At 34.9% G+C, this 12,504-nt stretch overlaps 1 protein-coding gene across 4 annotated transcripts in view; it reads right to left on the bottom strand.

The window, feature by feature from the left end:
- TET1 (tet methylcytosine dioxygenase 1) overlaps window positions 1-12,504 on the bottom strand; it is a 134,745-nt gene that overhangs the window by 10,508 nt on the left and 111,733 nt on the right. For all 4 annotated transcript variants that reach the window (XM_060112906.1, XM_060112915.1, XM_060112929.1 and 1 more), the window contains 5 exons: window positions 11,278-11,489; window positions 6,491-6,641; window positions 6,061-6,147; window positions 2,149-2,238; window positions 320-457 (listed from right to left, as the gene is read on the bottom strand). In XM_060112906.1, coding sequence (XP_059968889.1) covers window positions 320-457; window positions 2,149-2,238; window positions 6,061-6,147; window positions 6,491-6,641; window positions 11,278-11,489 — 678 coding nt within the window. The remainder of the gene's footprint in view (window positions 1-319; window positions 458-2,148; window positions 2,239-6,060; window positions 6,148-6,490; window positions 6,642-11,277; window positions 11,490-12,504) is intronic.

Raw genomic sequence — 12,504 nt, forward strand, 5'->3', positions numbered from 1 at the left:
CTCACAAAAAACCTGAAGTACAGATGGCAAGAAACATTAAGTTGCTTAACTTCCTACCTACCAGTTTGATAGCAGAGAATGGTTGCTTTGAATAATCATGTAGTTCTACATCCCAACAAACCTACCACAATTAAATGTATAATTTAAGACTTTCAACAAAGTATTTCAGGCTGGTTCTGTAACTTTTTGGGAGCACTATCGATATATACTATGTGGAACAGACATAAAATAGGATTTGTCACAATAATCATCCTTAAGGACTTCAGCTTGAACGTACAGTGATGGAGCCTTTAGAATCAAAAGCCACCCAGGTACATACCACCGTGCTCCCATTATTCATGTTGTGAATGTCCCTGTGGGGGTGGGCACAGAAGTCTAGGCAAGCAGTGACCCCAGAGAAAGGACGACCTTCTTTCTTGCCAAGCCGACATTCTTGAGCAGCGTGTTCAAGCGCCACCTGAAAAATAATGTATGACCCATGGTTTTAAGAGATAGAAAGAATCACCTTCAATAAAGAGTAAAACTCACTTTCTGATAAAGTTTATGAGTTAAATACACTTTATAATTTCAGAGATATCTGACACTACAGTATATTATTTTAGTGATTGTCTAGTTTAGTAATATTCAGGGTAAAGAATTTGAGACTACATGGATTAAAATGGCAATCACTGAAGGCAAGGTGAGGGCATTAATACCTGCTGGGGGTTGATAAACAAGAACAGTAGCCTGAAATATTTCATTAGGAAGAAAGAATAATACAGTGCTTTGATCATGTATCCAGTTTTCAATGTCTATAAAAAGTAGATGTACATATATATTCATGAACCAGTATAGAAAGTAAATTACTAACTTTTTTAAATGAAAGGTTGGAATTTAACAGAGCTTGTTATTCATGATAATACAAATAAACATTTTAATTTTTATTAAATATTTTTAAAATATGGACTTCTGGTTATGTTTCTGTTTTTGTTTTTGGTTGTGCCACTCTGCTTGCAGGATCTTAGCTCACCAACCAGGGATTGAACCAAGGCCCTCAGCAGTGAAAGCACAGAGTCCTAACCACTGGACTGCCAGGGAATTCCCTATGTTTAAAATTAGGTATTTTACACACTTATTTTCTCCTTTCTCTGATATATGATTTGCAATTATTTTCTCCCAATCTGTGGTTGTCTTTTCATTTTCTTTTTTAAAACAATGTGTTCCCCCAACTCAGTTTTATTGAGGTATTCTTGACATACAACATATGTAAGATTAAGGTGTACAATGTGATAATTAGGTACATGTATGTATTACAAAATGATTACCACAATAAGGTTAGTGAACTTTGCAATCTGTTCACATAAGTACGATTATTTGGTGTGTAGAAGTAACATTTAGGATGTCTTTAAAACATTTAAGTATATAATACAGTATTGTTAATTATAGCCACCAAGCTGTGCACCAGATCCCCAGGTCCCTTTTTTTTTAAAAAAAAATAACTTTATTTATTTATTTATTTTTGGCTGTGTTAAGTCTTCGTTGCTGTGTGCAGGCTTTCTCTAGTTGCAGTGAGCGGGGGCTACTCTTTGTTGCAGTGCGCGGGCTTCTCATTGCAGTGGCTTCTCTTTTTTCAGGGCATGGGCTCTAGGCGCACGGGCTTCAATAGTGTGGCTCGTGGGCTTCAGTAGTTGTGGCTCGCGGGCTCTAGAGTGCAGGCTCAGTAGTTGTGGCGCACGGGCTTAGTTGCTCCACAGCATGTGGGATCTTCCCGGACCAGGGCTTGAACCCATGTCCCCTGCATTGGCAGGCAGATTCTTAACCACTGCACCACCAGGGAAGCCCCCCCCAGGTCGTATTTATCTTATAAGTGGGAGTTTGTACCCCTTGACCAACATCTCCCCATCTCCACCACTTCCCAATTACTTTCTTGATGATGCATTTCTGCTTTTATATGTTTTATTCCTAGAAACAATCATAACTTTGTCACAATGGACATTTAATTCAATTGCCATAATAGACTTTTTAAAAAATGCTAGACAATTTTTTAAGCTGTCTGATAAAAGATCTACATTAAGTTCAGGTTTGAAAAAATTTTCTATTAACAATGACATTGTTTAGATATAAATTTCAACCATGTTTAAGAGTACTCTATAAGGAACCAAAACATACCTGGTTTTGGTAAGCAACTGGAGCATACTGCTTATAAATTGGAGCTAATTCTGTAGCCAAACTCTGTAAATTATCTTCAAGGTTTTTTTCCTATAGGAAGAGATAGTCCATAAAAGTTGTTTCATAATAACATATAAGATGAGTGATGAGCTTATTATATAATGTATGAAAATGAATTATACATCATTGCTGATGTGTGGTTGATGCACGGTTCATACTTACCCAGATAAAAGAGCTACCATAGAAAATGACATGGATTGTTTTCATAAAATCTAAACTATTAGTCATTGTTATGCTTGAATTTAGTCTTTTGAAATTAAAAGTCTGTTATTAGCTAATGAGAAATCTAACTGGTGTTAGAGGTAAGTTGCAAAACTGCTCATGTTGTTAAAAACAAGAACCATATTTCATGTTTATTCCATAGTACAGGGCACTTGGAGCAAATCAAGACAATTTTCCTGCTAACAAGTGGAGACTTGGAAGAATTCTGACAGTGAAACAAGTTTCTGTAACAGAGATGGGAAAGCAACACACATAAGGCACATACTGTGTTATCAGATCCTGTGTTAAGAGCTTTAAACGTAATAAGTAGGCAATGGGCTGTCTAAAACCAGTGTTTTGTTTTCTACACAGGAATGGCTATAAATTGAGGAAGATTTGATAGAACTGTGGAGAAGCCTTAACACCATTTCAAGATTCTAGATTCTAATGACAGTAGAAACGTAAGATTTTTTCAAAGGAAAACCGTCATGACAAGAATATTAAAAATGTCACTGATGACAGCATGAGGTTCGAAGGAGAGATAGGAGCCTTTGGCAACAATAGTTGGAAAACCATTGTGGTAGTTTTTCAGAGATGATTATATCCTAAATCAAGTCAGAGACTTGATAAATGATCAGTCACATCTAAGGACGACAAGTGATGGAGAACTGGCAGCAAGGATGAATGAAGGACTTAAGAAGGTTTGAAGACTTCTGCCTCATTTGAGATTTGGTGGATGCCTAGAACTCAGGAAGGAAGCCTTTGTGTGGACCAGCTCACCTCTGGTATGAAGCAGACTATTATAAAAACCAAAGCCAATATAGACATAGGAAGTTAATTCTTGAGTGCTTTTTAACAAGCCTCAGTCTTGGCAACTGCAAAGCATCAGTGGTAATCCTTTTGGTTTCCTACTCATTTATGTTGGTGCTTTCATTGAAAAGGATATTCATGTATATAGGGTCTATATCTAGATTGCTCTGTTCCATTCATCTGTCTACTTATGTATTTGTTACTCAATGTAGCTTAATAAATATAGTCAGGGAGGTCAGACCCCTACTTTAAAAACACTTCCTAGCTATACTCACACATTAATTATAAATTTGAGGAAAACTTAGGAATTATTATTTAAATGCCTATTAAAAAGACTTTATTATATTTTATAACACTTGAAATATTGGGTGGGGTAATTGTGTTTTACTGCTAATAGAATATTAAGAATTATTCAGTGTCACAAGTCAGACTGGGCAATTTGTCATCTTATGGAATATCTCATTTATTATGTGGAAATGAAATAAAGTAGGCAAATAGAAGCTAATTAAATGAAACTTAAATAGATGATTATTAGTATCATTTTTGAATGTAGGTTCTTTATTCATATTGTAAAAATCCTGACTTTTCTAATGGTTTCATTAGAATGAATATGTCAGATAGAGATTTTTTATCAGATCTTTACCTAATGGGGCTCACACCTACATCCCTCTGCCCTTTTCACCCTGTACTTCATCTCTAGGACCATCTTCTCCACATCAATGCCTACAATTACCACCTGGACCACAGACCACCCCTTGAGCTTCAGGTTCTTATTGATGACCTGACAGCCTCACTTGGATTTCTCTTAGGAATCTCCAAGCCAATGCATCCAAACTGAATTAATAATCTGCCTTCTATAAACCTGGTCCTGTTTCAGTATATCTTATGTCAAGGAATAGTACCTAATTAAAAAAAATCTTTCCAGAACAACCACTGCTTATCATTTCTTCTGTCACAGCCATATTCTAAGTCACTACTATTCCTTCCCTGGACTGTTCTCAAAGCTAGCCCATCTTGCTATGCCAACTTTTGGCCAACTCCAATCCACAAAGCAGCCAGACAGATCCCTTTTTAAAAAGAAAAGTTTAATTATATCACTCTCCGCCTTAAAAGTCTTCAATGATCTTCCAAAATTCTTGACATGGTTTACAAGGTCGCTTTATGCACCTCACTTTCCCTTGCCTGCTGTGCTTCACTGGCCTTTTGTCAGTTCCTGGAAAGAGGAATGCTTCTTCCTGTATTATAAACACTACATAAACGTTACTCATTGTTAATAATAACCATAAGCAAAAACTGATCTTACATTCATTATATAACAGAGTTATTTGTTATAGAATAAAAATTTAACAGTAATGTCAATATAAGTAATATATTTGTATACTAACAGCTTTATCAGATACTTATTTGGAAAAAAAAAAAAACCTGGTTAATTTTAAGGGAGAATTCACATCTCATTATCAAGTGTTCTGACCTTTGAACATGGTTCCTTCTCATTATCAGGTATTTTATATGTCCTTTTAGTAATTTTTATAGTTTTCTCCCTAAATATCTGATAAACTTCTTGTTAGATTTCTTCTAAGGTACTTTATCTGCAAAGGATAGTTCTCTGTCTAGAGTCATTTCCTTCTTTTATTACAGTAAACAGGAACTCTAGAAAAACCAAATAATTTTGATTGCCTCTTTAAAGGGATTATTTATTTATTCTGAGCTTTCCTTGTATGTTATATTTCTTGTATTATAGATACAATTAGATTAATTCCTGCTGTTTTATCCATTACTATTTATCCTGTATCCTAATGAAATTTTAAATAAATTTTGTATGTATGTATGTATGTATGTATGTATGTATGTATGTATGTATGTATGTATTGGCTGCATCGGGTCTTCCTTGCTGCGCAAGGGCTTTCTCTAGTTGCGGCGAGCGGGGGCTACTCTTCGTTGTGGTGCGCAGGCTTCTCACTGTGGTGGCTTCTTCTGTTGCGGAGCACGCACTCTAGGCGTGCAGGCTTCAGTAGTTGTGGCTCGTGGGCTCTAGAGCATAGGCTCAGTAGTTGTGGCGCACAGGCTTAGTTGCTCCGCGGCATGTGGGATCTTCCCGGACCAGGGCTCGAACCCGTGTCTCCTGCATTGGCAGGCGGATTCTTAACCACTGCGCCATCAGGGAAGCCCCTAATGATTTTTTAAACTAATTTTGCTGACTGATGAATGGATTTTTTTTCCACCACTAGTTCAAATATTATAAATTCCATTCGTATTCATCTAAAAAATTTTTAAACATACAATTCTCAAATATGTTTTTCTGACAATATCTAGAGCAGTGTTTTCCAAGCTGTGGGTCATGACTCTTTAGTGGGCCATGAAATCAGTTTAGTAGGTCAAAACTAGCATTTAAAAGAGAAATGAAAGTTCATAAAAAATATTTTACTGAATCATAGTGATCCTCAGCAATAACTATATAGGATATATTAACTTTTTAATATCTAGATATTACCTTTGTTACATATAATAAGGTGAAGTATTGTTTTGTTTTATTTATTTACTTGAATATATATATGTCTGTATAGTTGTTTGTAATATAAAATGTTTTTTACTCGTGGTCACAGCACAAAGTTTGAAAAACACTGATCTTGGAGTTAATCAGTATCTAAATCCTCCCAACTCCAAACAAAGCATAAAACATTACCACACTTAGTTTATATAGGTGCCCCACCCCCTCCCACTACCTACCCACCCCTGATTTGATAAGAGTATTGAATTATACTTATTGTTATTTCAATTAAAAAATGTAAGTACTCAACTTATTTAAACTTAACAGTAAGGTTGACTAATTTCTTTGCTCACCATGGCCTCGTGTTCCGGACAGATTGGTTCCGGTTTCATATATCTTCTTTCTGGATTACGTCCTTTAGTAATTCTTTCATAGTAGTGCTGTGGGTAGTAAACTTACTGAGTCTTTGAAATGTTGGCAAATAGCTTTATTTATTCTTCCTACTTTGGCTGGGTATAAAATTCTAGATTTTTTTTTAACAGTGATTCTCTTTGGGGTTAGGGGAGAAGAAGGAGGGAGCCAGGGACAATTGGAATTTGGGTTGATAGTTAAAGACTTTACCTACATTATTTAGAATTTTAAACTATTTTCATATATATATATACATATAGTTACTATTTTGTCACTACTTGTTAATATTTAATTTTTTTACGATTAAAAAAATTTTTTAAGGAATGTACTTATGTATTCATTGTGCAATTCATAAGTAAAAAGGACACTTACGTGTAAGGGAGAACTTGGATCAATTCTAAATCTTCTAGGACTTGGGCTTCTACCAAATTTGCAGCCATTGAAATACATACTCCAAGAACAGCCAAAAGAGAAGGAAGCTCCGCAAGTCTCTGGATCAATTCCTTGACATGTACAGGTACGACTGTAAGATGGTAATTGCAAGGGAATGAACTGATAAAGTAGGACAATACCTCAAATAGAACATTTCAGGTTCATATAACTACAGAAGTATAGATGGATAATGAAATGATTTTAACACATCTATTTTATTACTTATTTAAAATACTGTTATGTTAACAACACAGGGCTAACTGTACTTGAATATAACTAAATCTTCAATTGAAATGTTTGGTCAAGATTGTAAATCCAAATAAAAGGCAACAAACTATACAGATCTGATATATCCGTAACGTATTTGATTTGGAGATGTCCAAGGAAGGGAAATAAAGGGCTTGGATTTTAATCCTAGATTGGTTTCCTGTCAGAAGTGAAAATTAAAGCATCTCATTATCTCTTTGGACTTCATCCTTCCTTTGTAAAATGACATTGATATACTCCTGTGAGGACTGATTAAGGATAATATGTGTTGTATGTGAAATCACTTTGTCAATTTAAAGAAAGCCTTTATAAATGTCATGAGAAAAAATTGAGGAGGAAGCTCGTTTCATTCAGTGACTGAGTAATTTTATAACCTTGGGGGCATTTCTGAAACCCCAAAACGACTCTATACTAAGGATGACAATGATAAGAACATACACACAAAGATGTGAAACCAAAGAAGGAATGTACACCCTTGTGGTTCCTATTTGCATAATGCTTGAAACTTCTAATAGTATGGAATTAGTACTTATATGACTTAAAAATACAAATGGACTTCCCTGGTGGCGCAGTGGTTAAGAATCCGCCTGCCAATGCAGGGGACACGGGTTCAATCCCTGGTCCGGGAAGATCCCACATGCCGCGGAGCAACTAAGCCCGTGCGCCACAACTACTGAGCCTGCACTCTAGAGACCGTGAGCCACAACTACTGAACCCACACGCCACAACTACTGAAGCCCATGAGCCTAGAGCCCGTGCTCCACAACAAGAGAAGCCACCACAATGAGAAGCCCATGCACTGCAACAAAGAGCAGCTCCTGCTCGCCACAACTAGAGAAAGCCCGCACGCAGCAATGAAGACCCAATGCAGACAAAAATAAATAAATAAATAAAATAAAATTACTTACATAAAAAAAATACAAACAATTTAAAAAAACTACGTTTTTAAAAAACAGTGAGTAAAAAGAATATAGAAATTTAGAGATCAAAACTGTAAGTATTTTTGGACTCCCCTGGTGGTCCAGTGGTAAAGAATCTGCCTTACAATGCAGGGGATGTGGGTTTGATCCCTGGTCAGGGAACTAGGATCCCACATGCTGCGGGGCAGCTAAGCCCGAGTGCCACAACTACTGAGCTCACACACATCAACTGGAGCCGGCGTGCCGCAAACTACAGAGCCCACATACTCTGGAACCTGCACACCACAACTACAGAAGAGAAGAGCCGCACGCCACAACTAGGGAGAAGCCCGAGAACCACAAGGAAGAGCCCTCGTGGCACAACGACAGATCCCACACACCTCAAAGAAGATTCCACGTGCTGCAACTAATACCCGACACAGCCAAAAATAAATAAAATCTTAAAAAAAAAAAACTATAAGTATTTTTAGTTGTGAAAGTCAGGAAAATGCCTGATATATTTGAATATAAAAAGGATCATTTAAGACACTATGAAGGAAAAAAAGGAAGGAGGAATAGTTCAAATATTCTAACTTCCACTAAGATGGACTATATGCTTTTAAAGGGGCAAAAGATTACAATAACTTGAAAAGGAAGAAAAATAGGATATAAATAGGATCAAAGAAGGTAAATTTGAAATTGCAGAATTTCAAAGAAGTTGCCAAACAAGTAGAAAAATGTAGTTTAACTCTTAACTGTGAGACCTAAAAGTTTCTGTTAAACAGTCAACATCACCAATGATGAGACCGATAGACTTAAAATAGCTCCTAATATTATGGCCTGCCAATAATTCCTGAATTGAATTAAATCAGGAAGAAACAATCCTACAATCCAAAATTGAGCAACAGTCTACAAAATTAGCCTGTCCTTTTCAAAAAGGAAATGCCATGAAACACAAAAAAAGACTGAGATAAAAGGATTAAGAGACCCAAAAGACAAAACAACTCAATCCATCAAATCATGGGTAGGGGAAAATTAGTATGAAGTATTACTGGAGAATAGATGATATTTGAATTAGAGAATAGCATTTTATCTAAGTGAAACTTCCTGGTTTTGTTAATTGTACTGGTGTTAAGTAAGAGAATGTCCTCATTCTTAGAAAACACCCTCTGAAGTATTATTTAGGGGGAAAAGTCATAAAGTTTGCAACTAGTTCACAAATTATTCCGAAAGAAAGTATAGAAAAGCAATAATGATAATAACATGTAAGCTTGTGTGTATGTGTGACCATGTGTGTAAGTGTAAATGTAACAAACCATTAACATCTGTGGAATCTAGGTAAGGGGTATATAAGAGTTCACTGAAATATTCTTGCATCATCTCTGTAAATATAAAAATTTTAAAAAGTGATAGGCTGGATCTACATTGAGTGAAATAGAATAAAACTATTTACGAATTATTGGGAAAAATAAGTTTATATGTATATCATTTAGAACTGTTTCTCTATACAAGAGGTATTATTATTATTATTGTGAATCCACATAACAAAATAGAAACATTAAAAATGATGTATACAACTAATATGTATAAAATAGATAAGTAATAAGAAATTGCTGTATAAAAAACAAATAAAATTCAAAACATAAATGATGTATACATACTTGGGATTAGGAAGATTAACAAAAATATAATGAAATGATTTTAAACATAAAGGAATGTTCTGGAAGGTACACAAATAATCTTGTGTGGAGGTTAGAGAGTGAATGATATATATTTTGTTTATAATTTGTATAATGACATTTCTTTTAAAAAAGAAAGAACTTTATGAGGAAAACTACACAAAACACTCTTGAAGAACATAAAAGTAAACTTTAACAAATGGAAAGAAAAATCATATTATGGGACTGGAAGATTCAATATCATAACAATGTCAGTTTATTCTAAGTTAATTTAATGCAATCCCATTAAAAATACCATTAGATTTATCTTAAAACTAGACAAATTGATTATAAAGTTCATTTGGAAGCACAAACATAAAATAACAAAGAAAGCCTTGAAAAAGAGCAAGAATAGTGAGCTAGCCTTACCAAATATTAAAATATATTATAATGCCTCTATAACTTAAAAAATGTGGTACTAGTATATGAAAAGACCAGACAGTGATACAGAATTCATATAAAAGAGAGGACTCCATTATATACAGTTTTTGTAGAAGGTTGTATTTCAAATCAAGGGGAAAGAAGTACTCTTTAGTAAGTAGTATTGGGATAAATGGAAAAAAGAATAGAATGGATCTCCTCTTCCCACTTCTGTCCAGCATAAATTTGAAATGCATCAGAGATTTACGTTTTAAAAATGTCCAATTTCAACAATAAAAGAAAACATGGGTGAATTATTCTATAACTCACGTGAGAGAAAAATGTTCTTAAATACCACTCAAAATTCAGACACAATAAGGGGAAAGATAGATACAATAAATTACATTAAAAAGAAAACTTGTGCAAAAGGTGACATAGCAGAAGTAAAAAGACAAATATCAAAGTGGCAAAAGCATTTAGAATTAAATCGCAAAGGGAGAGAAAAAATGAACACTCCTTTTGAAATAGGGGGTAGAATAATGAACAGATGGCTGACCATAAAAAAGAACAAAATAATGCCATTTGTAGCAACATGGATACAACTAGAGATTATCATACTAAGTGAAGTAAGGCAGAAAGAGAAAGACAAATACCATATGATATCACTTACATATGGAATCTAAAATACGACACAAATGAATAAACCTACAAAACCAAAACAGACTCACAAATATAGAGAACAGACTTGTGGTTGCCAAGGGGTGGGGGAGGAAAGAACTGGGAGTTTGGGATTCACAGACTCAAACTGTTATGATATAGGATAGATAAACAACAAGGTCCTCCTGCACAGCACAGGGAACTATATTCAATATCCTGTGATAAACCATAAATGGAAAAGAATATGTATATATATACATATATATATATCTGAGTCACTTTGCTGTACAGCAGACATTAAACACAACATTGTAAATCAATTATACTTCAACAAAATTTGAAAAATAAAAAACAAATGGCAAATGCTCTTAACCATATGAAAAAATACTCTTATTCATAATATGAAAAATTCAAATCAACGTAAACTGATGACATTTATCCTCTATTAGATGGGCAAAACTCAAGTTTGACAACATTGGAAAACTGTAGAAAAACAGATATTCTCTTACAGTGCTATAGGAAATACAAATTGTACAATTCCTTACGGAGGAGCTGTTCCTTTATAGAAAAACCTCTCTCCTCCAGATTCCAGGGGTGAGAAGGATCAGGTACCAAAGAGAGAAGCAAGAAAAGAATATTCTAAAGGAGAATATCCTAAAATGGTCTTAACCCACTATGAAACCAAGTATCTCTTTAAAGAAATGTTCACTCTTTAGTTGCACAATACCTAAAATTCTGTTCTCCCATATAACATATGTAGTTGGAAGTTAATTTAACATGATATAATAGACTGAATGGCAAAACAGTACAAAACAGATTTGATTACTTTTCATTGAGAGTGCATCTTCGGTCTGTGGGATGACCATTGTATGACTTTAGACTTTCCGTAAGCTGCGAGTACAATTTGTCAGCCATTGGAAGAGGGATGCCGTCCCATACCATGATGAGCACCACCATCACAGCTGTTGGACAGTGGTGGCCTGCACGCTGTCGAACGAGACAAAGAACTTTCTCTTCATCGCTGCTTCTTCTTAAAACCTGCCAAAGCAGAATGCATACATTTATGGAAAACAAGAAACCTAATGTCGAATGCAGTGGATATTGTTTTTAAAGCTCTGCATCATTACATTCTAGTTTTTAAAAAATTACTATTTCTTAAAGGGTTGAAGCCTATAGGACCTTCAGGTGTTAGAATAGCTGCCTCCATACAACTCATCACAGGGTATCCAAGGTTACTTGACTAACAAACAACAGGCAGAAATCTGTGGAAACAGTCTGTGTTTTATCTCACTGTTGATACAGTATTGCAAAACAGACAACAGAAGATCCCATGGAAAAGAGTCTAATTAACTCATCTGCTCTTCCATAATTGCCACAACAGGACAAATCTAGCTAGATAGAAATAACCTAGTACTCCCAGCATTAAAAATAAACTCTGAGCACTGTATTTAGCATCTGAGGAAAGTTATTGATGTTTTCCTTGGGCAAATGGTTTTGCCATTTAGAATAACTAATACATAAAGCAATACTCCTGCAATTCCTGTGATTTTTTCCATGCTATCACATGGATTTATCATACCCATCTTATCATAAGATTAAGGTGGTCTACCTGACATGGAGAATGCAAATTACAACAATTCATTTTGAATATTTATCCTTTTATCTTACACTGCATCATAACCATGAGTTGCTAAAAAAAGGATTCCTAAGTATTTAAAATACTGCCCAGTTGTCCTAGTGTTTATCCTAGTGTTTATTTTTTTTTATTACATTAAAATATTGACATCATGTAAAACCATCCAACTATGTTTAAAAGTCCCTCCATATATCACAAATTTACAGCGAGACTGATCACATTAATCAGTACATAATCAGTAAATGATGAAACTGCCCACCCCTGTGACGAGAATGGAGCACCCAATAGCATAATTAATATTCCATTTTTGTTGCTATAATATTACAAAAACTTGAGATGAAACTTCTTAAGATGTTAGTTACCCAATATCACTTTCTTCTGTCACTCCAGATGGTTAACAATCATTGCTACCAAGGC

This window comes from Mesoplodon densirostris, chromosome 1 (assembly GCF_025265405.1).
Source record: "Mesoplodon densirostris isolate mMesDen1 chromosome 1, mMesDen1 primary haplotype, whole genome shotgun sequence".
Lineage (NCBI taxonomy): Eukaryota > Metazoa > Chordata > Mammalia > Artiodactyla > Ziphiidae > Mesoplodon > Mesoplodon densirostris.